The sequence below is a fragment of the Carettochelys insculpta genome, chromosome 3 (assembly GCF_033958435.1).
Source record: "Carettochelys insculpta isolate YL-2023 chromosome 3, ASM3395843v1, whole genome shotgun sequence".
NCBI lineage: Eukaryota > Metazoa > Chordata > Testudines > Carettochelyidae > Carettochelys > Carettochelys insculpta.
The window spans coordinates 47,351,208-47,378,726 of NC_134139.1; the positions used below are offsets into that span (position 1 = coordinate 47,351,208).

Here is a 27,519-nt window from a genome sequence, read left to right on the forward strand (position 1 = left end):
TCCCCAGGTTCTTTTCTGCTGTATGCTACTTAGCCAGTCAGTTCCCAGTCTGTAACAATGCCTGGGATTTTTCCGTCCCAAGTGCAGGACTCTGCACTTCTCCTTGTTGAACCTCATCAGATTGCCTTTAGCCCACTCCTCCAATTTATCTAGGTCCCTCTGGACCCTATTCCTACCCTCCAACATCTCTATCCATTCCCCTAGCTTAGTGTCATCAGCAGATTTGCTGAAGGTGCAATCCATCTCCTCATCCAGGTCATCAATAAAGATATTGAACAATACCAACCCTTGAACCAATCCTTGGAGTACTTTATTTGAAACCGACTGCAAACCAGACCTTGAGCCTTTGATCACTAGTGTCACTTGTTGGGCCCACCCATCTAGCCCACTTTCTATCCATCTTGCAGTCCATTTATCCAATCCATACTTCCTAACTTATGGGCAAGAATGTTGTGGGAGACTGTATCAAAAGCTTCGCTAAGTTCAAGGTATATCACATCCATTGCGTTCCCCATTTCCCCAGAACCAGTTACCTCATTAATAGAAGCTAATCAGATTAGTCAGGCATGACTTGCCCTTGGGGAATCCAAGTTAACTACTTGCGACCACTTTCCCCTCTTCTAAATGCTTCAAAATGTATTCCTTGAGGAGCCCCACCATGATTTTTGTGGGGACTCAGGTAAGGATGATTGGTCTATAGCTCCTTGAATTTTCCTTCTTTCCTTTTTTAAAGATGGGCACTGTACTTTCCTGTTTCTAGTCATCTGAGACCTCTTCTGATCACCATGAGTTTTCAAAGATAGTGGCCAAAGGCTCGCAATTGCATTTGCCAGTTCTTTCAGTACCCTAGGATGCATTAAGTCAGGACCCATGGATTTATATATGTCTAGCTTTTCTAAATAACTGTTAACCTGTTCTTTCCCCACTGACGGGTGCCCACCTCCTTCCTGTACTGCATTGTCTAGTGCAGTAGTCTGACAGCTGACCTGGTCTGTGAAGACAGAGGCAAAGAAAGCGTTGAGTACTTCAGCTTTTCCCACATCATCTGTCACAACGTAACCTTCCTCAGCCAGTAACAGTGCCATATCCTCCCTGATCACCCTCTTATTGTTAACATGCCTATAGAAACCTTTCTTGTTAGTCTTCACATTCCTTGCTAGCTGCAGTTCCAGTTGTGCTTTTGCATTCCTGATTACTCCCCATCATTCTCCAACAATGTATTTACACTTCTCAATCATCTGTCCAAGTTTCCACTTCCTATATGCATCCTTTTTGAGTTTTAGCTCACCAAGGATTTCCCTGGTAAGGCAAGGTGCTTGCCTACTATATTTGCTTTTCTTACTGTGCATTGGGATGGTTTGTTCCTGTGCCTCCAGGAAAGGTTCTTTAAAATACAGTAAACCCTCTATTTAATGGACTAATGCGGGGGAGGGGTATCTGTTAAACCCAAATGTTTGTTAATTCACAGAGTTTAGTATGGCCCACCCCCGTCAGGCTCCACCAGCCCCTCCGTCACAACGCCCAAAATGCCCACTACTCACCACCACAGGATGAACTGCTGGGGTCCACCACCACTCCTGAGGGTCCTGCTGCGTCTGTGGGCCCTGCTGTGCAGAGCAGCAAGGGTTCTGCTATGCATATCAGCAAAAGCTGCCCCAGGGCTGGGGTCACACCACAGCAGGGGCCCTGCTGCATGTGTCAGCAAGGTTCCCACCATGGCTGGTGGCTCTGCTGCATGCGGCAGCAAAAGCCCCACTGTGGCTGGAGACTGCTGTGTGTGGCAGCAAGAGCTGCCATCAATGCCACCTGAAGAGCTGTTGCTGTTGCTGCTTCTGGAGCTGCCACACACTCTTCCCACCGGCGGTGGGATGCGTAGAAGTGCCATCTGCCCATATACATGTACCACCCCTGGTGGGAGGAGTGTGTGGTGGCTCTGGGAGAAGAGGTGGTGACAGTGGCTCTGCAGGAAGTAAGTCCATTGTGAGGGGTGGGAGGGAGGCAGGCAGATATATAGGATTTTACAGGCCCCAGTTAAGCAGACTTTGGGAACAATGGAGTCCATTGTTCCCGAAGTCTGCTTAACTGTGGCCCATAAAATCAAGGGTTTACTGTACTGCCTGTTCACCTGGAATCCTTTTCTCTTCATATTTGCTTCCCTGGGGATCCTGCCCATCAGTTAAAATCTGCTCTTCTGAAATCAAGGGTCTGTATTTTACTGCTCAACTTTCTTCCTTTTGTCAGGATCCTGAAATCTATCATCTCATGATCATTGCAGCCCAGTATATTTCATACTCATGGAAGTAGGAGAAAACTGTAATAATCAGAAAGTATTGCATTATATAAACATTGTCACAGTATTAGTTTCCCATTCAACCTCAAACAGCATGAACTTGTTGATGTTACCTTTATATACTACTCCTTCTTTCTTACTTCTGAAGAATGTAGACCATCATAACTTAGTTTGATAAAATAAAGAGCTATGCAAACTTCATTCACTGGAGAGTTAAGGCAGGAAAGAGAAGCAGTGCTGTGATTTGGGTTCAGATCACTGACATTACATTTGAAAGGTTTCATTATTATCTAGGTTCCTAAAGAAGACATATGCAGAATTGTACGATTACCAGCATTACTAAATTGAGAGGAAGGATGTTAGATTGCTTAGTGCACTGTACGCTTTGTATTCTTTGTAGTGATCAAAGTTAATATGTTTGAAAATGTAGGAAAACATACAAAATATTTATAACAAATTTAATTATGTATTCTATTATTGTTTAATAGTGCAATTAAAACTGTGATTAATTATGGCTTCTTTTTAAATGTCAACAACTAATTGTGATTTTTTTTAGAATTGTTTGACGGGCAATCTACTAAGTTATCACATATAGCAATTGAATTTAAAATGTGTCTTCTGGGAGATGTGTCGTTAATGGATCCTTAAACTACCTATTTTGACACAATTGGATGCCTGCTAAAAAAAGGGTCTTTTGTGGAATAACCAGGGTGTCACATATGAGAGATAAAGGACCTCATACTCTTTGGATAAACTTGTATGGCTCATTATTTGAAATTTATGATTGTAACAAATCAAACAAATATCACCTTACATAAAATCATAATAAAATTGTGCTATGTGTACCCTTTACAAGAAGAATGAAAACAAATTTCCTGAAAATTTAAAAGGCAAACTTGCAAAATATAGAGGATAGGAAAGTGGGTTTCAACAGCCTAAGAGTAATGAAGTACGGGTTACAGGTTTTGAGATTTCCATAATATTTGCTAAGAGGTATGTTTTTACTTTAAATCTTTTTGTCTTCAGTTTGTTAAAATATATTTGGAGTATATTGTAGTTTTATAATTTTGGAAATGTGAAGATAGATTTTAATGGATTGTTAACTTTTCATGTAAATTATTTATTTTACAGAAGTACTTGATGAAGCTTTTCCTGTAAGAAAGCAAAGGAATTTTTATCCAGGTGTTGCAGAACACAAAGATATTTCTAAGCTAGTTGTCCTCCTCTCCTCATCCGTAAATTCTGTAAGAAAAGCAGCTAGTGAAGCATTGCAAGATTTTCAGAAATATAAAGTTCTGTGGACAGAAGACAGAGATGCTAAAGTTCAGGTAAATTTACTGATGAGCATTTCTAGAGGAATGTCCATAACAGTGGTACTCATCCAGGATACACAGAAGTCTTCAAGGAGCAGTTCAATGATGTTTTTGCCTATTTTTTTGCCTAGTTTAGTTTTTGCCTAGAGTTTTCCCTAGTTCTACAATAGGCTCTAAAGCTGTGCAGTGTAACGGGGCTCCTGCAGGTCCTTAAGGACCCAGGACCACAATTCTAGGAGGAAGATAAAAATTCAATTAAAAGTGAAAAAATGAGTAGATGTGGGTATCATGAGGCAAGATAGGGGTGGAATTAAAAAATAGTCTTCCTGTGCCACATACAACACGAATTTTCTAGTCAGCAGCCACTGCTTTCCATCTGCCTTGCTCTGACGACTATGCTGCCTTCAACAGCAGCACAGTAACAAGAGGGGCAATGTTCTCTGGTCGCCAAATGACAAGGCTCACAAGTGAAAAACAAGATCAAATATCACACTAAAGTGTAAGTACAACATTTGGATTCCAATTGATTTATTTTGTAACTATATGACAAAAAACAAAGTAAGCACTTTTTCAGTAATGTATTTAGACACTTTTGTATTTTTATGTCTGATTTTGTAAGCAAGTTGTTTTTAAGTGAGATGAAACTTGGGCTACATAAAACAAACCATTACAATGAAAAGGATATAGTAATCTGAAAATGTTGATAATCACTGCTATATAAGGCCGCGTCTACACGTGCACGCTACTTTGAAGTAGCGGCGCTAACTTCGAAATAGCGCCCGTCACGGCTACAAGTGTTGGGCGCTATTTCGAAGTTGAAATCGACGTTAGGCGGCGAGACATCGAAGTCGCTAACCCGATGAGGGGATGGGAATAGCGCCCTACTTCGAAGTTGAACGTCGAAGTAGGGCACGTGTAGCCGATCCGCGTGCCACAACATCGAAATAGCGGGGTCCGCCATGGTGGCCATCAGCTGAGGGGTTGAGAGACGCTCTCTCTCCAGCCCCTGCGGGGCTCTATGGTCACCGTGTGCAGCAGCCCTTAGCCCAGGGCTTCTGGCTGCTGCTGCGGCAGCTGGGGATCCATGCTGCATGCACAGGGTCTGCAACCAGTTGTTGGCTCTGTAGATCTTGTGTTGTTTAGTGCAACTGTGTCTGGGAAGGGCCCTTTAAGGGAGCGGCTTGCTGTTGAGTCCGCCCTGTGACCCTGTCTGCAGCTGTTCCTGGCACCCTTATTTCGATGTGTGCTACTTTGGCGTGTAGACGTTCCCTCGCAGCTCCTATTTCGATGTGGTGCTGCCCAGCGTCGAAGTTGAACGTCGACGTTGCCAGCCCTGGAGGACGTGTAGATGTTATTCATCGAAATAGCTTATTTCAATGTCGCTAAGTTATTTCGATGTAGCGTGGACGTGTAGACGTAGCCTAAGTCTCCTCATCTTCTGAAATAAGGCAACTGAAGAAATGTCCCAAGCCCAAAAATCTACAGTGCATTTTTACAGTGTAAAATACTTCACTGTAAAGAAACTTAATGTGAACTTCCTTTGATCTGGAGGAGGATTGGGAGCAGGATATTTTTTGGTATTGCTCACGTTGTTCTCACCCATCCTAATAGTGTCCTCTTATTTAATGGCAATGTTAATTGGCAGTTCCCAATAATTATGGGTTACTTCTCTTGAAAAACATTCTGAATTTGAGACAAATCTGATTGGGGATATGTGGGTGCTGATCCTGTCCCAGATAATTGACTGACACTACCAATATCCCTAGATGGGAGTGTATCTACATTTTCAGTTTTTCTACTTGATGACCAAACCCAATTTCACAAGATAGTATCTAGGATGACAGAACGATTTCAGTGTATCTTTATTCAGGAGAAGACCCATCTTTTACTTGATATTCTGAGATTCCTATACTCACAGACTGTAAGATCATAAAGGGCCGCTGTGATCTGACATTCTGAATAACATAAACCACAGAATTTGCCTTAATTAATTACTGTTTGAACTTCATAATATCATTTAGAGGAAACATTCAACCACAACCCATAGCAAGTTATTGCATTGGTTAATTAATTTACTTGATGAAACTTTCCTATTTCCCTTATTTCTAGTCTGAAGTTCTCTAGCTTCAACTTCTTCTAGTTTTTCTCTGTGTGCATATTTTGCAGATGGGTAAGAGTGCTCCTAAGACAATGATGGTAAAGGCAGCTGTGAAAATACCTTGGCCACACTATCAGATAAAGAGTTTACCCTATCAGATAAAGAGTGAAAGACACTAGAACTCCTGGGTAGGAAGGCATTGTCCTTCTCAGTCCTCTGATTTCATATAACTAATTACGACAATTTATCAGCAAAACACAATTTTTACACCTATACTAGGCAAAATGTCCGTGGAAGATTGAGCTTAGTTCCTGTCCTCTCTGGATGAGTGGAGATTGGTAGCAAAGGTGGCTTTTCCAGGTTGTGATAGATACCACAGATCCAACATCCTGATGTTTCGCTAAAGGACTGGTCATGAGAAGGGACTTGTGGCTCCAATCATCCGACTTCCCAAGAGAGTACCAGAATACTACATAAAACCTGTCTAGGTCCCCTTTTCCCAGAGACAGAGGTCTTTCCCAGCCTCGGGGAGAGAGTGAGGAGAAGGGCAGACATGGAGCTTTCAGCACCATCATCATCATCATCATCAATAACCATGGGCTCAGCGCACGTTGGTGTCTGATGCCTTTCTCACTGTTTCCTCACGTCTTTCCCTGTCCAGTGTGTAGTGGCTAAGTTTCTGTAGATCGGCTCCACACCAATCTACTATATAATCTATCCTTTCTCTGTGGGGTCTGCCTCTCCTGTTTGAACCGTCCATTATGCCAAATACCAGGGTCTTGATTTTTCATTCATCATTCATTCTGCAAATATGCCCAAATCGTTGTAGCTTCCATTTTATAACCTTCTGCAGCAGGTTCTCTTTCAGCTGTATCTTTCTATATAATTCCTACTGGTGACCTTCTGCATCCATCCTATTCTCCGAATCTTTCTATGACAACTCCTTTTGAACACCAATATTCTTCTTTTCGAATCTTTCGTTATCACCCATGTCTCACATCCGTCCAATGTGCTGCTGAATACACACATTTTCAAGACACTCAGCTTCATTCCTAAGCTAATCGCTTTGCTTTTCTGGATCTTATCCATCTCCTTCAAACTTGCCCTTGCTTTTGCTATTCTAGTTGCTATTTCCTTCTTACAGTCTAGATCATATGTTATGTTACTCCCCAGATATATGAACTTCTCTACATTTTCTAGTTCAATACCATCGACACTGATCTTCCTTCCTATTTTCTTATCTCCAAATACCATTGTTTTTGTTTTATCGATGTTCATAATCAGTCCATACCGCTTCCCTTCTTCGTTTAGCACCTGCACCGTTTTCGTCAGCTTCTCTTCATCTTTCTTAATTATAACTATATCATCCACAAACCTCAAGTTGTTAATTCTTTTAGCATGCACAGATATCCCTTCTGTTTCTTCCTTGATTTTATCCATCACTCTCTCCAGATGTGCGATGAATATACTTGGCGATATTGGATCTCCTTGTCTCATACCTGTGTTTGTTTTAAACCAACTTCCCAACTGCCCGCATGTTCTCAGTGGTGCCTCCGCATTGTCACTGATATCCTTCAACAACTGTACCAGTCTGCTATCCACTCCATATGACTCCAACACTGCCCTACTCACTTTCTGATCTATACTGTCAAATGCCTTCCGAAAATTGACGAAGCAAGTGTATACGTTTTTGTTCTTTTGTCGAGCTTTCTCTGCTATCAGTCGTAGTGCTAATATCTGCTGTATAGTACTTCTATCTTTTCTGAACCCTGCTTGCTTGTCTGTTATATGTTCTTCTATCTGTGATTTTAGTCTCTCAATTAGTATCATCATCAGCACCTTGCCTAGATGACTCATTAGGGTAATCGTTCTGTAGTTCTTGCACTCCAATGTACTTCCTTTCTTGTGTATTGTCACTAGCACAGATCTTGTGCATTCCTTAGGTGCCATCCCTTCTTTCCATGCTATATTACATAGTCAGTGTATTTCCTGAATCATGCTTTCTCCGCCATATTTGATCATCTCTCCCGTGATCTTATCATTTCCAGGGCTCTTGTTGTTCTTTAGTCATTTCACTGCTTTTTCTACTTCCTCCTTCGAAATATTGGTCTTGCTCTTGATGCTCGGTGGAGATATCTCTTTCAGTTCTTCAATCAGTCTCTCTGAGACACTCAGGTCCAACTGTGCTTTGCATAGATCAGTGCAATATCTTGTCCATCGCTGCACAATCTTTTTCCTGTTCATGAGCACTTATTCGTTCTCATTTTTGATTGCCATCTGCTTTAGTTGCCATTTCCTATTTATATTCCTCATTGTCTTATACATCTCCCTGGTCTTACATTCACCATAATACCTCTCCATATCTTCATATTGCTCCTGTAACCATTTCTCCTTATCGTTTCTGGCTGTTTTCCTTGCCTCATTGCATTTCATCCTATATTGCTGTTCTGCCAACTCAGAAACATCTCTTCTGATCTTCAACACCCTCTTCTCTTGAACAAACATCAGTGTCTTCTGAGTAATCCACTTGTTGATCTTCTCTTCTTCTGGAACAGTCTGCTCAGTTGCTTCTTCTGTAGAGGTGGCTATCCCTGTGACTCTCTTATCTAGGTCTTTCTCTGTGGTGATATTCTTCATCTTCTCTTTGAGCGCTGCTCTGCATGCATTCCCTGTTTTTTCCTCACATAGCCTTTCCATGTCTCTTCTTTTCTTAAACTGTGTCTTACACTTTCTTTTGAGTTTTATCTTGATGTTTGCAATCACTACACTGTGGGCTGAGTGTATATCCGCTCCTTGGAAAGTTCGGCACTGCTATACTGATGTTATCCATCTTTTTCTTATCAAACTCATATCGATCATGTCCTTGGACTTCCTGGCATTCGATCGCCATGTCCACTTCTTATGGTCCTTTTGTTGGAATTTCGTGTTGCAGATCACCATCTCCTGCTCTGTAGCAAACTGTAGTAGTTTTTCACCTTGTTCGTTTCTTTCTCCATACCCAAATCTTCCCATGACTCTCTCCCAAGCTTCGTTATCTGTTCCAACCTTCGCATTCCAATCTCCTCTGCTGATCAACACATCTCTCTTCAGTATCTCCTCCACCGTCTTTGTCAAGTCTTTACAGAGTAGTCCAATCTCTTCCTCTGTACTGTCTGATATGGGTGCATACACCTGAATGACTGAGATGTTGAACGGTTTTGCTTCGAATCTCACTACCATCATTCTTGCACTCTCCGGTTTGTATACTAATATTGCTCTTCTAGCTGTTTTGCTAAGAAGGAATCCGACTCCTGCTTCATGCTTCACTTTGTGTCTGACCAGTGACTTCACAACCGCATATCTCTCCTGATGCTGTCCAGCGCATCTCCGCCAGTCCAACTATATTGCATCAGTATCTCTCCATCTCCTTCGAAGCAGCTGTAATTTTCCAGTTGCCTATAGTGTTTGGATGTTCCATGTTCCAATGGATAACATATGTATTAGTTGTAATTCTCTTTTGGTAGCCAACTTATCGACCCAAACCCGATTGGTCGATTGGTATCGTGGACCTTGTTTATCCTGGTGATGTCCGAGCCGGCATCTTTTGTCGTTTAGTTGTAGTGGTGTCAGATTTCATTCGTGTTGTTTTTTGATGTTCAGCGCATCGACACTCATCTGACCAACCTTCCTCTTTCATCCAGGCTTGGGACTGGCATGGTGCTCATAGAGGCTTCATGGCAGAGTTGCTTTCAGCACCCCATTATTACAAATCTTCCAGTGCCGCTGGGCTTGGAGTGGACCCTGCAAGAACAGAGTCTCAGAGCATGGTCTTCTGCTTCAGACCAAAAATCTATATTAGAAGTATCTAAACTTTTGAGGATCATTCCCCCTTTTATGTCTGTTCATGCTCCCCCTGAGCTGGGCCAGGAATGGACTACAGCTCCAGGAAGATGGGGACCTGGACAAAATTACGGGGGCTGAGGCTTGTGTCCCAGCTGGGTGATAGCTTTATGGCCCAGCACAGTGTAATGGACAGTGGCTGAGGCTGGGTGCATGAGCGGGGCTGCAGCTGTGTTGTGCTGTGGGCCAGCAACAGGCCTATGGCCAGGTGCTGTACTGCTCCCAATTTTGCCCTCACTCTTGGCCATGGACGGGGGACCATCTGGGGACTGGTGAAGCTGGGGACAGGGAGAGGTATGGGACTTGGGAGCCAGGGAAGTGGTGGGGGTGGGATCATAGCAGAGCTGAGGGTAGGGACAGGTAGGTGGCACTCAGCCCTGTTCCCATGGTGATTGTTCAATCCCCACCGTGACCCCCCACCCCCAGAAGTTTCTCCATGTTTCACGGTGGGCTTGCTCCACACTTTGAGGACCTCTGGTCTAGACTGCAGTTGTATAGCTGTGTAGCCTGAGCCCTGCAGGACCAAGCCAGTAGACCTAGACTCTCAGAGCCATGGGTTTTGATTGCAGTGTTGATGTATCTTTCGTACCCATGATAGACACTTGTTTGGGCACATAAGTTCTTTGATCTTTATTCAGCTAGTACTCCTCCACCAACCTCTTCATGTGGTTGTACCGCTAGCTAAACTCTAATAAGTAGTGAGAACATACACAGCATTATGTGAAGAAGAAAAGGTTGGTTGACAATAACTGGATTTCTCAGACTGTTGCCTCTGCATATTCATGATACCCTACCACCTTCCTTGCTTCCTGGCAATTCTGATGTGAGATTTCAAGTCTGAGGTTCAGCAGAAGGAAAATAGGTAGCTGGGGACTTCATCTCTTTTATATAACTTCAGACCTGGATATATGGAAACAAGAGAGAGCGTTCATGTAGCACTCAGTAGATACTGCTCTTTTCGAATGGTCTGAAGTCTTGCAGCATCCAGGGACACATTCCATAACTGTAACTGTACAAAGACAACACTCTCAAAAACCTCCAGTTATGGTTAAATAACCTTTTATTCAAAAGACAGCAATTCTATTATATGTGACTCACTATTCTGTTTTGAAAACAAATCAGGATGGAAGCTGAAGTTCAGTTAAATTTATATTCTCTTTAAATAAAGCTGATGCGCTCTTTTTCTTTGACACAGAAAATTTATCCTTATGACTCCTTTTAGTTTTCAGTTATTAATTATAATTAGGAGTGTCCAGTTTCTTAGAATAGATTGTGGGGAAGAATTATTAGGAAATACAAAGAGAGGTATTTGAGTTTCTTTCACTGGCACGTTGAACACAGTTGGAAAGTTGCTTAAAGATAACTTGACTTGCTCCATGTCAGTCTTGCTTAGAACCCTTGCCTATTCATTCATTTATGTCCATTCTCATGAAAGGAAGCTATGAAGGAGAGGTGTCAGAAATATGTAGGGTGTGTTGAGAGATGGTGGCATGGAGCCTAAAGTTGCTGTGTACTCAGATAAAGAGACTGGGAGTAGAGGAAGGAACTTTGATATTCCTGTTATTTGGTTGAGGCTGAGAAGGAGAGGTGGCACACTCAACAAAAGGAGAGACACAGGAATATTTCAAGGGAAGAGTTGGAGTATGCTCATCCTTGGGATTCTAAAAGTTAAATATTTCCAGCAGAATTTTGTGCTCAGATGTAACATTATGGTGTACAGTGGCTAGAGCAAAGTCATTTTATAACACAACCTTGGTTTTTTTCCCTTTTTTAAAACAAAAACATAAATACATGCCCAGTTGCACATCAAAAATTTTAAAATTACATTACTACTTTAACATTTACAGTCTAAGTACTAGGTAATTAATACATCTACAACAATGTATATATATTATTAGCTATTTTAATGTACTAGGGCCAAATTCTCAAAGACATGTAAAGGTAAAACCAAACACATAGATAAGCGCAGAGTCCAAATTCTACATGGATATACTGATAGTTTTTCTTCGACTGATTGCTCATGTCCATTACAAATTGGGTGTGTGTGCCCTTTTTGCCTGAGCCAGTAGCCATAGGGTCAGTGCAGTGCCCACTGGAGTGGCACCAATATGGTGACCAATATAGGCACCGCCTCACCACCTCCCTGCTCAGTCCTTCTCTCCACGCTGCTGGTCATTGGAGCTCTTGCTTTCTCTGCTCAATTCTTTAGCTAGTAGCCTATAGTAGTGTAAATAGTACTTGAAGAAGTGTAAATAGTTTTAGTACTTGATCGTTAGTCTTAGTGTTTTAACTAATAGCCGAGGTGGGGCTTTCCTTCCACCTCGGCATTGGGGAATTCCTGGCTCTCCAGGCTTTAAGACTTGTTCAAAATGTGGCAAATGTATGCCCAAAAGTGACCTCCATTCAGCCTGTTTGATTCGCTTGGGGGAAGGACACTTGCATGAACACTGTCCAATTTGTAAGGTGTTTAAGCCCAGAACTTTGAAAGATAGGGCCTAACGCCTTAAAGTCCTCTTAATTGAGACAGCTCTTAAGCCTCAAGAATCTCCAGCAGGAGCGGAGAGTGGAGCCTTCTTGGTGCAAAGTTCACTGGCACCATCAACCATGGTGCCGCCTAAGGACTTCTGGCATTGGGAGCAGGTGCACGTACCGGTGCCTTCTCGGCACCATAGGAGTCAATCTCTGGTGCCGATGAAGAGGAGGAGGCATGAGAGGCATTGCTCATCGAAGTCAAAGTGGGGCAGCCTCAAATCCAAGGCTCCGACATGAACTGCTGAAGGGCAGGAGGCACGTCTGTTGAAGCCGGTGCAGAGCAGGAGCCTGCAGGTGCTGGACTTACCCTCAACACCAGAGACATTTCGAGTGGCACAAGGACTTCTGCAGATGACGATTCTGGGTCCTTCTCTGTCGTTGGAGGAGAGGTGCCATAGCGATGAAACTGAGCAATTGGGGCTCATGGACGTGACACCGGCACCAATCCCAGTGCTCACTTTGGTGCTGGCACTAACACCATATTTGGTGCTGAGCACTCCAGTGCCAACCCAGCAGACTGTGGGCCAGTTTCAGGTGCCCAATACTCCAGCACCAGCACAGTCCTCAGCGTGCATGACTTTGGAGCTGACTCCGATGGCCCTGCTGTGGTCATCTGCTTCTGAATTGGCATCAGAGTCAGACTCCTTTTACTCGAGTTCTGGACGGAGTGGGAGCTTGAGATGGCGGCACCGTAGTCATCGCTTGGACGATATGGGTTGTCTGCTGAGTTTGTAGGTGATTCAGCAGTGGCCCTTCTGGACCCGTGGGCATTTCACAAGGAGCAGGGCCAGGCCGTTGGCATTCCTTTAATGGAGCCAGGGGCCCCACCAATACCGCGCTCAGCACCATTGGAGTCATTGGGTGCCCCACCATGGAAACAAAGACAGGAAGCAGCGGTCATCGTGGAGCCGCCTCCGCCTTCTTTGTTGATGTTGACCTGGGCACCATCATTGTCACAGTTGCAGCGGGACTGTACCCCTTCGGTGCTGGCACCATCCGTAATTGTACTTCCGGTGCCGATGGGGCAGGCACCACCCCAGACACCAGCACTGTCTAAAGGCAGTAATGGTGCCATTTGTGCGATTCGGTTTGGGGTTTTCTGGCCAGCAGGTGACTATGCCAGCTCTGCCTAGGGTGCCTCCCTGGTTTGCCCATAATTTCCATGGGGAGTGAAGTGCCTGAACTGATCACTACTGCCCTTCCCCTCCAAATGGAGATTCAAGACCTATTGTTTTCTTCTTCCCTGGATAAGCCGGTGGCAGGCTCATGGGCCTCATCTGTATTGGGGGATGGCAGGGCTTTTCAACAGCTCCTTAGGAGAGTGGTCCAATACTTGGGAGTGCAAGTGGAGGAAGCCCGGGATTAAATGGATCCTGTCATGGACATTTTGTCCTCCGCAGGCCCCACCAGGGTGGCTCTGCCCATAATCAAAACATTTGCCACTATAGCTACAATGGTTTGGCAGACCCCTGCTTCCATCCTTCCTACAGCCCGTAGGAATGAGAGATGGTAATTTGTCCCATCCCAGGGCAATGAAGATTTGTTTATGCACCCCGCACCTGACTCCCTGGTAGTGGACATTGCTAATCATACAGAGTGCCAAGGGTTCCAGGGTTCCTCTCCAAAAAATAAAGAAGCTAAATGATAGGACCTCTGTGGGAGGAAGCTCTGTTCAATGGGATGGTTGCAATTAACAATTGCTAACCAGCGGGCTTTAATTAGCAGGTATGCTTATAATACAGTCAGTGCCCTGTTTAGGTTCTCTGAGGTGGTGCCACCCAAAGCCAGGCAGGACTTCACAGCTATGGTGGAGGAGAACAAACTGATTTCCAGGGTGACCCTGCATGCAGCACTGGATGCTGCGGATACTGCCACAGGGGTTACGGCTTCTTGGTTGCAGGTTTCTGGCCTGCCTCATGAGGTCCAGCAGATGATCCAGGAGCTCCCCTTTGATGGCCCCATTTTGAGATAAGACAGATGAAAGACTGCATAGTCTGAAAGACTCTAGGGCCACCCTCCACTCTTTGGGCCTTCATACACCTACCAACCAGTGCAGGCATTTTAACACCCATCCTCAGAAAAGGCAGTTTCTGCAGCCACAAAAGGATGGCAGTAGAAGGTGGAACAGGAGGGATAGGCACCATTCAGGCCAATAACCTAAAGTTCAATTAAAAGGGCCCATAGGGACCCAAGCCTCAGTTTTGAAGGCATGGTCGGAAGCACCGAGTCGATCTCACCTACTCCAGCATCTCCACATTTTTCGTTTTGCCTATCCTCCTTTTACTGTAAGTGGTACAGCATCACCACAGATGGGTGGGACCAGCATATGGTAGAGAGGGGTTACGCTATTCAGTTTTCTTCATACCCACCCTTCCCAGCCCCTTTCCCTGTCACTCTTCAGTGACCCCTCTCAAGAGATCCTGTTACAGCAGGAACAGTAATCCCTCCTGGCTTCTGGGACTATAGAAGAAGTTCCTCTCAGGTTCAGGGGACATGGATTCTATTCCCGATGTTTCCTAATTTTGAAACCAAATGGGGGCTTGAGACCCATCCTGGTTTTGTTTGTCTCCCACCTCCATGTGAAATGTGGTACGTTTTACTCCTACTGCAATCAGAGCCCAGGCTCCTGGGCAGATGCCTTCATTGTTCCCTGGTCAGGCAGGCTGATGTATGCGTTTCCTCCAATTCCGCTAGTTCACAGAGTCCTCCTCAAATTTCTCTCAGAAGGGACATTGATCATCTTGGTGGCACCTTCATGGGCCCGTCAGCACTGGTACTCGACCTTCCTGCACCTGTAGATCCAAAAGCCAATGACATTGCTGATCCAGCCAGACCTGCTGATACAGCAAGAGGGGAGACTTCAACATCCCAGTCTCCAGTTGCTGCACCTCATAGCTGGCCTATTTGGATCCCATAAAGGAGGTATTGTTAAATAGTAGAAGACCCTCCGTGAGGGTGACTTATTTGGCTAAGTGGAAAGGTTTTCGGTGTGGGTGTCTCACAGAGGGCTATCTGCCTTGCAAGCCCCCATCCCGCTGATTTTAGATTACCTATGGGGTCTGGTACAGAAAGGATTGTCCCTCTCTTTGGTTAGGGTGCACTTAGCTGCTATCTCAGCCTTTCACCTGAGTCATGGAACATCTTCTGTGTTCTCAGACTCCGTAGTCAAAAGGTTTCTGAAAGGTTTAGAAAGAATCAAGCCCTGGGTTTGGGCACCAACTGCCCCCTTGAGCTCTCAAGTTGGTGTTAGCGAAAGTTATGGGGGCCCCCTTTGAACCTCTGGCTCCCTGCTGTTTCTGAGTCAGAAAAGAGCATTTTTGGAGGCAATCACCTCAGCCAGGAGGGCATCTGAGTTGAGGGCACTTTCAGTGGACCTCTTGTACACAGTGTTTCATAAGGATAAGATTAGGCTGAGACCTCACCCTGTGTTTTTACCTAAGGTGCTCTCTGCGTTTCATGTTAACCAAGACATTTCCCTACCAGTATTTTACCCAAAACCCCAGGCCTCCTCAAGGGAGCGATGTTTACATACCTTGGATGTTAAAAAGGTGCTGGCCTTCTATATGGATAGCACTAGGCCCTTTAGAATAATGCAGGAACTCTTTGTGGCTGTTGCTGAGAGGATGAAGGACCTTCCATTCTCCTCCCAGAGAATTTCCTCCTGGCTAGTGACTTGCATCAAGGAATGTTATAAGCTCCCAGGGTTCCTTCCCCTCCGGTTAGGGCACAGTCCATGAGAGCGCAGGCCTCGTCTGTGGCATATTTGGCACGCATGCCTATCCAGGACATCTGTAGGGCGGCCATCTGGTGCTCAAGTCAAATGTTTACAGCACATTATGCTTTGACACATCACACACTGTCTTGCATTCCATTTGGGGCTCCGACCCCACTTCCTAGGCATTGGCTTGTATTCACCTGATGTGGAATGGGCACGAGTAATCACTCGAAGGAGAAAACACAGTTACCTGTTCTGTAACTGGTGTTCTTTTGAGATGTGTTGCTCATGTCCATTCTAAAACCCTCCCACCTTCCCCACTGTCAGAGTTGTCAGCAAGAAGGAACTGAGTGGTGAGGGTGTGGGCGTGTCGGGCAGTGCATATACTGGTTGCCATATTGGTGCCACTCCAAGGGGTGCCACACCGACCCTATGGTTACTGGCTAGGACAAAAAGCTTCCATTGACTGGGCATGCACCTGTGCACACCCAACTTGGAATGGACATGAGCAACACACCTCAAAGAACACTGGTTACAGAACAGGTAACAATCTTTTATGCATGGAATTACTGAATTTGTCCATACAGTTGTGGGAAGTTTTGCTTTTGTAGCTACTACACATATATTTGATGTACCTCTTTCCTTGTGTTGTTATGGTGGAATGTTTACCCCATACTGACCCTAAAGTGTTAAAGGAGACTCAGAAATCTCCACATGAAAGGAAACTTGGGCATGACTCATAAGCAACAATTGAAGAGAGAATCCACCTGAGCAGGTGTAGGTCAGATTTTTATAAATCCAAGAAGTGAGAGCAGGAGATGACTTCAGTTTGGGAATTTGCAATCACTCTTTTGGCCTAGTGAAGAGACCAGAATAAATTTCACGGGTAGTAGAAGCTCTGGGGTCTTCACCTGAGGAATGTGGGTTTACCCAAATGGGTGAAGAAGGAAAGCTTGAGAAGGCAGGATAGGAAGAAAGCCCAAGGAAACAGCAGCCAAAGTCTTTATGAACCCCATCCGTGAAGCTGTTACCTTGGGCTGCTTTCTTAAGATTTCTTTCCCCACAACTTCTCTGGGCTTGATCCTTACAAGATCCCAGGGTGTATCCTCCCCCACTGGGTTTCTTCTTCCCCACCTCTGCTTCCGGAGAATGACTTCAGACTCTCTCCCTGCAGCATTCTACTATTAAAAAACTCCTCTTTTGATAATCAGTTTCTTCTTGCTGAGTTGGACTTCATCTACAATTAGTGTTTATAATTCCCTGGGTCTCCTGTCAAGTGCAAGTGTAGAGTTTAAGCATCCCCCTCCTGAACTTTTTAATCCCTTCAGAGCCAATGTGGGGGTGAACAGCCTTGCAAAACAGAGCTTTCAGTACTGTATTTGGCTTTTCAGGTTCATAACTTTTACACATTCAAAATGTATATTATTAAGGGTCTCTTTTTTTTTTGGTGAGATAGAAAAGACCATTTATTAACTAAGAATTTAAACTACCCACAGCAATTTCTGGCTAGTGGTCCCTCTCTGACTGAAATAAGAGCAGAAATTCTTCATTATGCTACTTTTGAACAAGAGATTGAAGATTTAAAACCTACTATTCTTGTAGGTCCAATTGAATTACATACAGGTATGACTGTTTCTCTTCTTTCTTGTACATAGTATGTGCTATAATAAATAACATTAATATTTATATTTAAGACTATCAAATTCACAATCTATTTTGGTCACTTTAATAGTCATAAGATTTTAAAAATTCATAAATTTAATGATTTCAGCTGATTAAATCTGAAATTTCATTGTGTTCCAATTTTAGAATCCTGAACCAAAAAGTAGTTGTTGCAGTTTATTGTAGGGGAAGTTGTGGTAGTGCTTCCATTATGTCTTAGTTGCTTTTGGCAGTATTGAGCAGATGGTGAATGGCGGCTTCTGGCTGGACTCCCAGATTTGAAGGGATGACATGATATCGTGTGGTCGCCCAACAATGCAACTGTTGGTGGGATGTCATCTTCAAGAGTAAGGATGGCAATACGAGAGAGCCTCTAAAATAACCTTGCAATCTCACCTGCAATGTTGTTTTGAGTCAGGACTCCTAATTTGAGAAGTTCTTATCAATACCACCCCGCGTGAAATTTGGATAGTATGGATTAAAAGCACACTCACAAGAACAGATTGTACAGTCCGTGAGAGTTTTTCATGGCTGTGAATTTGGTAGGGCCTTACTTGTAGGAGCTTGAAGAACTATGTATTCTGCTTAGAGAGAGTTCCTGAGATGGGCTCATATATTAGATGCCTTGTGTACCTGAGTAACACCCATTCTGTGTCCTCATTTGCTGTACTTTAGCTCTCTTTGCCTCAGGGGAGACATTTGATTTTTTAGGCATACATAGGTTCTCGAGGCTATGATAAATGGGTAGTTTAGCTGTTCTATTGAGCATAGCGAGGCCAGCCTCTGTTGTGAGGCTTTCCAGTAAGAATCTGTAAGAATCACCGCATCACTCCTATCTTGGTACTTCCCTCGATATGAGGTCTGAAGTCTGTCTAATTCTGGACAAAGGTTTCTTCGCTGGACAAAGGTTTCTTGGCAGAAGATGTCCTCATCAGACTTGACTAACCACCTGACACCAATATTATTAGTATTGATCATTGGTACTGATGATTAGTACTGACTGGCCTCAGGAAAATGGCTCCAAATCCCTGCTAAAACCCCTTGGATCAAGAACATACGGGCTGTGCCTAGACTACAAAAATAACTTTGAAGTTGCTTATTTTGAAGTATAACTTCAAAGTAAGCAACTTCAAAGTTGAGCATCTACACACACCCTACTTCGAAGTTAAACTTCGCAGTTAAACTTCGAAGTAGGGCACTACTCCATTCCCGGGAATGGAGTAAGGACTTTGAAGTTGGGCTCCTTACTTCGAAGTTAACCTTGAAGTTAACTTTGAAGTAAGGAAAAATGTGTGTAGACTTTCTGGTGGCTACTTCAAAGTAGTGCCTAACTTCAAAGTTAAAAGTGTATGGCTCCACCACACCCTGACAGGGGGCAGGAGGTGCACCTGCTGAAGCCGGTGTAGAGTGGGAGCCCACATTCACTGGACTTGCCCTTGATGCTGGAGGAATTTTGAGAGGCCCAAGTTCTGCTCCAGATGATGGTGCTGGGTCCTCCTGCATCTGTGGAGAGCCAGCACTGTAGCACTGAGGTAGAGGAACACCCGGTGCATATGGAGGTGGTGCCAGTGCCAATTCTGGTACTGATGACACTGGTACTGACGCTGCAATTGATGCAGATCATGCCGCTGCCATCCCATCAGGGAGCGATGATGGACCAGTTTCAGGTGCCCTATACTCCAATGCAGGCACCGTCCTCAGCACGGATGGTGTCGGCACCGATGCTGGTGGCTCAATCATGGTCATTGCACCCAAGCTCCTTTCATTCCAGCTCTGGTTGTAGTGGGAGCACAGGAGCCTTCGCAGACACTGTAGCTGTTGTTTGGATGATACAGTTTGGCCACCAGCTTTGCAGAGTGTGATACAGTGGTCCTTTTATGATGCGCAGGCCCAGGGTGTGGGAGTGACATCTAGGGTGCTGGGAGCCCTGCCTATTCCTTGTTAGGCACCGTTGGCTTTGCTGGGTGCCCCCCTTCCAGAATAACAGAAGGACTTGGCAAATATCTCAGAGCTGCCTGCCTCTATATCATAGGTGTTGACGTTGGTGCAGATGTCGGCACTGTCACAGCAGGGCTAGACTCCATTGACACTGACACTACTGCTGCTGAAGACCCAAAGATGATTTCATGCGTCTGGCAAGGCCCAAAGACAAGGGCCCAGGTTGGCACCCCAACCATAGGGTTTCCTGGCCAAACAGCACCTATGGTTCTGCTGACCACGGTACCACCCAGTTTCCAAGAGTGTCTTCTGGGAGTCAATTGGAGGGGCAGGGTGCAGCCACCCTCCACTTACATATGGAGGACCCAGGGCTCTCCTCTTCATCCTCCCTGGATGACGTGGTAGCGGGGGTCTCATGCAGCCCGTCTATGACAGGAATTGCAATCCCTTCCTGGGTCTGGGGTCATACAGGAAATCCCTCCAGTGGTCAGGGGTTTTACTTCCATGAGTTCCTGATTCCAAATGCGAAGGAGGGTGGGGGGGGCGTGTCTGAGGCCTATCCTAGGCCTAAGAGGACTGAACAAGTCTGTAAAAAAGATAAAGTTTCCTATGCTGTTTCTAGGCCTCATAATCCTGATGCTGGTACAGGGGGATTGGTTCACTGCTCTCGGCTTACAAGACTTGTATTTTCACATTTCAATTTACCCTCCTCACAGGAGGGTCCCAAGATTCATGGCAGACTGAAAGCATTATCAGTTCCAATACTGCCATTCTGTCTGTCTGCAGTCCTCAGGTACTCACCAAAGTCATGATGGTTGTGGACACACACCTACGGAGGCAAGGGGTGCAGCTGTTCCCATACCTAGATGATTGGTTGGTCAAGGGTTGGTCTTGAGACCAGGTGCTTCAGCATGTACAGGTGATTCAACAAACATTTGTAATCCTTGGTCTCCTGATTAATGAGGCAGAGTTTGTATTGCTCCTGTCTCAGATGATAGAATTTGTAGGAGCTCAGCTGGATGCCAAGTGAGCCAGGGTGTTCTTGCCCACCAGCAGATTTCAAGCCATGGAGGCGGTTATCTGCGACATCATGGCAGTTTGGCAGCATGCACCTTCATGGTTCAGCAGGTCAGGTTGAGGATGTGCCCCTGCAGCAGTGGCTGATGTTGGTGTATTGCTCTGTAAGAAAGAGTATAGACTTAGTGGTTAAGGTGCCACCACTGACTCTAATTATCCTGCACTGGTGGTTGGATGAACAAGTCATCCTCACAGGAGTCCCTTTCATTCCCCCTCAGCCCTACCTTTCACTAACTAATGCCTCGGCCCTGGGGTGGGGAGTTCACTTGGGTCAGCTTCGAATGCAAGTTCTGTGGAGCACTTTGGACCTTCAACTCAACATAAATGTGTGGGAACTCAGGGCCATCAGACTAACATAGGGGACCTTCAGGGTCAGTCTGGTGGGACATTGTCAGTGAGTACAGCCAATTTGAAGGCAATGTTGGGGAGTGCACACTCCTCTCCCCTGTGTCATGAGGCCATGATGCTCTGGGAATTTTGTATACAGTGCAGCATCCTGTTGCAGGCCTAGTATCTGCCGGGGGTACACAATTTGCTAGCGGACCAGCTGAGTAGGTCCTTCAGGGATCATGAGTGGTCACACCACCAGGAGGGCATTCAATCCATTTTCCAGAAGTGGGGTCATTCCCAAGTGGACCTGTTTGCCTCCCACCTCAACAAAAAATGCAGAACGATTTGCTCTTACTGCAATCAGAGTCTGGGGTCCTGGGTGGATCCTTCAGCGTTCCTTTGTCAGGCCCGCTGATGTATTCGTTTCCTCCAATTCCACTAGTCCACAGGGTCCTCCTCAAGATTCAGTCAGATCGGGTGTGATGATATCTTGGTGACACTGGCATGGGCACGCCAGCACTGGTACTCAACCCTACTGCACCTGTCAATTCACAAGCCAATACCGTTGCCATTCTGTGTGGAACTGTTGACACAACAAGAGGGGAGACTGCAGCTCCCCAGCCTCCAGTCACTGCACCTCACGGCGTGGATGCTTCGTGGCTGAGAGACCTGGAACTGGCCTACTTAGATCCCATATAAGAAGTATTGCTAAATAGCAGAAAACCCTCTATGGCTACGTCTACACATGCACGCTACATCGAAATAGCTTATTTCAATGTAGCGACATCGAAATAGTCTATTTCGATGAATAACATCTACACGTCCTCCAGGGCTGGCAATGTCGACCTTCAACTTCGACGTTGGGCAACACCACATCGAAATAGGCGCTGCGAAGGAACGTCTACACGCCAAAGTAGCACACATCGAAATAAGGGTGCCAGGAACATCTGCAGACAGGGTCACAGGGCAGACTCAACAGCAAGCTGCTCCCTTAAAGGGCCCCTCCCAGACACAGTTGCACTAAACAACACAAGATCTACAGAGCCGACAACTGGTTGCAGACCCTGTGCATGCAGCATGGATCCCCAGCTGCGGCAGCAGGAGCCAGAAGCCCTGGGCTAAGGGCTGCTGCACACGATGACCATAGAGCCCCGCAGGGGCTGGAGAGAGAGCGTCTCTCAACCCCTCAGCTGATGGCCACCATGGCGGACCCCGCTATTTCGATGTTGCGGGACGCGGATCATCTACACGTGCCCTACTTCGACGTTCAACTTTGAAGTAGGGCGCTATTCCCATCTCCTCATGGGGTTAGCGACTTCGATGTCTCGACGCCTAACGTCGATTTCAACTTCGAAATAGCGCCCAACACGTGTAGCCGTGACGGGCGCTATTTCGAAGTTGGCGCCGCTACTTCGAAGTAGCGTGCATGTGTAGACGCGGCCTATGAGGGTAACCTATGTGGCTAAGTGGAAATGGGTTTTGGTACGGGTGACTCAGAGAGGGCTCTCTCCCTCTCAGGCCCTCATCCCAATAATATTAGACTACCTGTGGGGCTTAGTGCAGGAGGGACTGTTCCTTTCCTGTGTTAGGGTGCACTAGACAACCATTTCAGCTTTCCACTCGGGCCATGAAATGTCTTCTGTGTTCTCAGGCCTGGTAGTCAAAAGGTTACTGAAGGGCTTAGAAAGAATAAAACCCCGGGTACGGGTGCTCTTGCCCCCATTGTATCTTAATTTGGTATTAGCGAAGCTTATGGGAACCCCGTTGAATCCCTGGCTTCCTGTTCCCTGCTGTTTCTAAGACAGCGTTTTTGGTGGCAATGACTTCAGCCAGAAGGGTATCTGAGTTAAGGACGCTTTTGGTGGCTCCCTTGCGTGCACTATTTCAGAAGGATAAGGTTAGACTGATACCTCACCCTGCATTTTTACCAAAGGTGATCTCTGCATTCCATGTTAATCAGGACATTTCTGTACTAGTATTTTACCCACAACCTCCTACCTCTCTGAGGGAACAGTGTTACATACCTTGGATGTTAGAAGAGCACTAGCTTTCTATATTGATAGGGCTAGACCATTTTGAAGAATGCAGCAACTGTTTGTGGCAGTAGCTAATAGGATGAAAGGCCTCCTGGTCTCCTCCCAGTGGATTTCCTCCTGGCTAGTGACTGTGACCTTGTGCGTGTATCCCCTCCCCCAATCGGGGCTCGCTACACTAGAGCGCAGGCTTCCTCTGCAGCATATTTGGCACAGGTGCCTATCCAGGACATCTGCAGGGTGGCCATCTGGTCCTCAGCTGATTGATGCAACACACAAGGTAGGACACTGCTGTTGGCAGGGCTGTCCTACATTCCTTTCAGGGCTCCAACCCCTTCTCCTAGACAGTTGCTTGTATTCATCCAACTGCACGCTAGCAATCACTCAAAGAAGAAAAAACAGTTATCTGTTGTGTAACTGATGTTCTTTGAGATGTGTTGCTTATATCCTTTCCAAAATGCTCCCACCTTCCCCACTGTCAGAGTAGCCAGCAAGAAGAAACTGACTGTGGGCTGGTTGGGCGGTGCATATATTGGTTGCCATATCAGCGCCACTCCAGGGGACGCTGCACCAACCCTATGGCTACTGGCTAGGGCAAAAAGCTTCCAACAACTGGGTGTGCGCTTGTGCACACCCAACTTGGAAAGGACATGAGCAACACATCTTGAAGAACACCAGTTACAGAACAGGTAGCCATCTCATACAGACACAGGTTCAGGACTGAGTCTAAACTGACAGCTTTATAGGTAACAAGTCCTGTGGTACCTTATAGACTAACAGATATTTTGGAGCATAAGCTTTTGTGGGCAAAGACCTGTTTTGTCAGCTCTCTTGACTTTAATAAAACTATACTAATTTGCACAAAATAAGGATCTTGTTTGAGAATTTGAAACAATGCAATATAAATGAATAATTTTCTCCATTTGTTAGTCATCTCATATATTTGATTTTTAGTAAGATTTACGTATAAAGGTGGTTTAAAGGTGATTAAATATACAGAGTAATCAAAGAGAAAGTGAAATAGTTTAGAAATTACCATGAAACAATAGAATGACATGTTTCAGTTCACTTTATACAGCAGTGTTTCTGTTTATAATGATATTGTAAAGATGTATACATGATTCTATGGTATAATTAATGGATAATCTTTGGAGCATTAATGTTTAGATGCATTAAAGTATTTGGGTTTTTCAAATCAGGACCATTGAAACTCGCTTTGTCAATTGAAGCCAAAGCATGGAAGATGTTACTTTGTCGTTACTTAAATGAGGAATATAAGAAGAAAATGGCAGACATGATATCATTTATAACTGAATATTTGAAGAAATTATCTCGTCCTATTCGAGACTTAGATGATGTTAGATTTGCAATGGAAGCTTTGTCTAACATACGTGATAATGAAATACAAATGGACATGACACTAGGACCTATTGAAGTAAGACAAGTCTTAATCTTTTTTTGTGTTGGAATAAAATAATTTGTTTAGAATTTGGGATCTTCAAATAAACTTACAGAAGCCTAATCATGAGCATATTTTCCTCCAGTCTCCACTTGGAAGGACAGGAAACAAAATACTTACTTTTCTGCTTTTGTCTCCCCGCAGCAGCACTTTTTATTTCTTGATACCATCCTAGTTCTTCTCTTTTCTGCAGGCATAGATAAGAGCCTCCTGCTATCTTAGTTTTATGCCTCTCAGATTCCCTGCAAAGAGCCATTTTTCATTTCAAAAGTAAAAATAAATTGTCAGTGGTATATGTTTCATTTTTCTAGTTTTAGTTTTCCCAGTTTTTGTGTTTTTACATTTTTCTATCTTTTGTAGAAGGCTAAATGCTAATATTTTCCATTCTGAAAACTAGCTATGCAACCATGAAACTAGAAAGCTGGTAGTTAAATATATCGAATGATTATAAAAGTACCAAAAAGAAAAAATGTAAGGGCAAAGGAATAGTCAGAAAAAGCACATGATGATACAACAATGTCTGATGTTGCATTTTTAATTTTGTCAGATAAAATTGTCTGAGCCTTTCTTTCATTGCTTTCTCTGATTTCAGTAGTTCTCTCTGTTGGATGTCACTGAAAGAATAAGAGTATTTTCAATATCTCTACAAACCTCTTTTCATTGCCAGTTTCACAACCACATTAAAAAAATAAAAAATGCTCAGAAATAACAAAGTACTGTAATTCAGCATTAATTTATGCTGTTTTTGTTACCTCCTTTAACTGGTTGCTGTCTTGTGTTGTGTGCCTAGTTTGTACATTCTTGAGTGTAGCAACCATATCTATCCATCTATAAAGCACTTCACGCAGTGTTGTCTACAAATAATAATATATGCCCATCAGGGGTTATGTTTAATTTTTCATATACTTAGCAGTATTCTGTTTGAATCATACGTAAAGCAAGAAAATCCTTCCATTAGTTTAATGCATTTGTTCAGAGTCTCTTGTGGTGGTTTGCTGGATAGTTATGTTAATTTCAAATAAGGGGTTTCTATATTATGGAAATTTGCCTTGGTATAACTACATATTGTGTTCACAGTGAAAACCTAATGTTACACCAGTACAGAGTGTATATATTGGGGTTTGCATCAATATAATGAAAGTAATGTAATTATATTGGTGCAAATTTCCCTAAATTAGGCCTACTCTACACTACTGTGGATTGTCAATCTAAGTTTTACAACTTTAGCTACATGAATAACAGCTGAAGTCAACATACTTATATCTACTTCTTGTAGTATCATCAATGTGGTAAATCAACAGCGAACACTCTCTAATCAACTCTCTTTACTCTTCTCATTCAGGTAGTGGAGTTGATGGGAGAATGTTTAGCAGTCAGTTTATTGCATCTATACTAGATGTGATAAATCAAGCCCCTCTGGATCAATTGCCCATAGTGAAGACATGTCTTTAGACAAGCCCTGTTCTAGTGCTTGTTTTTCAAGTTAGAAATGTGAGTCATTCATTGTCTGGAGCAAGAGATAGCTCAGTGGTTTGCACATTGGCCTACTAAACCCAGGTTTGCAAGCTCAATCCTTGAGGGGGTTGTTTAGGCAAATACATTTAAAAAAAAATCTGTCAGGGATGGTGATAGGCCCTGCTGTAGGGTGACCATCCACCCTGTATTAGGCAGGGTGGTCCCATATTTGGGACACCAAAAAGGCATCCTGACTTATTTTTTAAAATGGACTCATTGTCCCATATTTGGGTCCTCCCCCGGCATTACCTTTTCCATCAGCCAGCTGCAGAGTTCCCAGAGAGTGCTGGTGGCTGCTGCTTCCCCAGGGATCCTGGGGAGTGCCGGCAGCTGCAGCTTCCCCAGGGCTCCTGGGGCAGGCTGGCAGCTGCCACTTCCCTGGGCTCTGAGGGAGTGCCGGCAGCTGCCACCTCCTTCCCAGCTCACCAGAGCTGGAGGGAGCTAGGAGGAGCCGTCCCTCACACCCTGTTCAATATTTGGGACAGGGAGATATTGTCTCCCTATCTTGCTGTGAGTGCAGAGGACTGGACTCAATGACCTCTGAAGGTCCCTTCCAGTTCTGAAATAGATACATCTCCATATATTGTCCATTGTGTCATCCTGTATGATCTAGAGTCTTACGTTCTTTTCTAATGATCCATTATCCGTGAGTTCTAATTTATTTCAGGTAAGAAATTTCTGTCATTATAGAAGTCCAAAACACATCTGCTGTGGGAAAAGTTGTCTCATCCACACAGCTCCCTGATGAATTTAAGGTAGTAACCCTAATAGCAGCACTAAATACCACCAACAGCAAGATTAAAAGAATAGGTAAACATTAGGCAAGAGAAGTATGTGCATCAGTGGAGAGGTAGAATAATATGTTCACCAACAGCAGTAGTTTTAGGAAAGTATAAGCCGTCTTGTTCCATAGTGAAAGTCTACCATGCACCCAGGGTTCTACTGATTCTTATGACTTGTAGGCTCTATGGAGACAATCACAAAAGTGAATCACAGAGATGATACTACACTAATAAATTCTGATCTTCTAATATAACTAATTCATGTTGTTATAAATGTGTAGGGAAAGTGTTACTGAATCTGGTGGTTGACTATTTTAATAGCTCCAAATAAATCACATATACTAAGAGAGTTGTACAATGATAAAATCCTGACCCAAGGAAGTTACAGTCTGTACTTTAGAGTTTGCTATAACATGTATGTTCCACTAATGTTATGGGATTACTGACATGCAAATAAATATGAATTGAAAAATTTAATACTTTTTCTTCTTCTGTAGGAAGCTTATAGTATTTTAAATAGATTTGAAGTTGAGGTGACAAAAGAGGAATCAGAAGGAGTTGATACACTTAGATATTCTTTTAACAAATTACAGACCAAAGCTGTAAGTATATGAAACTGTCCTTTTGCTCCTGTTTAGAAGACAGCATGCTTAATTAGGCTTAAATGAGAATGAAGGATTGTACCTAAGCTGTACTGCTCCAAGAGTAGTTAAGGCAGTGGTCATTTCTTTAAAAAGAAAGAGGTCATAGATGTATGAGGACCTTCTTCTTTGAATACTGTCCCCATGGGTGCTCCACGATAGGTGTTGGGCTCGCCCAGCACCACAGCATGGATATCTTTTGTAGCAGTCCTGAGTGAGGCTGTGCTCGCACCACCCAGCATACATTGTTCATGT

At 44.3% G+C, this 27,519-nt stretch overlaps 1 protein-coding gene across 1 annotated transcript in view; it reads left to right on the forward strand.

Moving 5' to 3' along the window:
- The window catches only part of DNAH8 (dynein axonemal heavy chain 8), a 548,480-nt gene that overhangs the window by 205,702 nt on the left and 315,259 nt on the right, over nucleotides 1–27,519 (forward strand). The window contains exons 27-30 of the mRNA XM_074989796.1: nucleotides 3,422–3,618; nucleotides 17,324–17,450; nucleotides 24,067–24,302; nucleotides 27,121–27,225. Coding sequence (XP_074845897.1) covers nucleotides 3,422–3,618; nucleotides 17,324–17,450; nucleotides 24,067–24,302; nucleotides 27,121–27,225 — 665 coding nt within the window. The remainder of the gene's footprint in view (nucleotides 1–3,421; nucleotides 3,619–17,323; nucleotides 17,451–24,066; nucleotides 24,303–27,120; nucleotides 27,226–27,519) is intronic.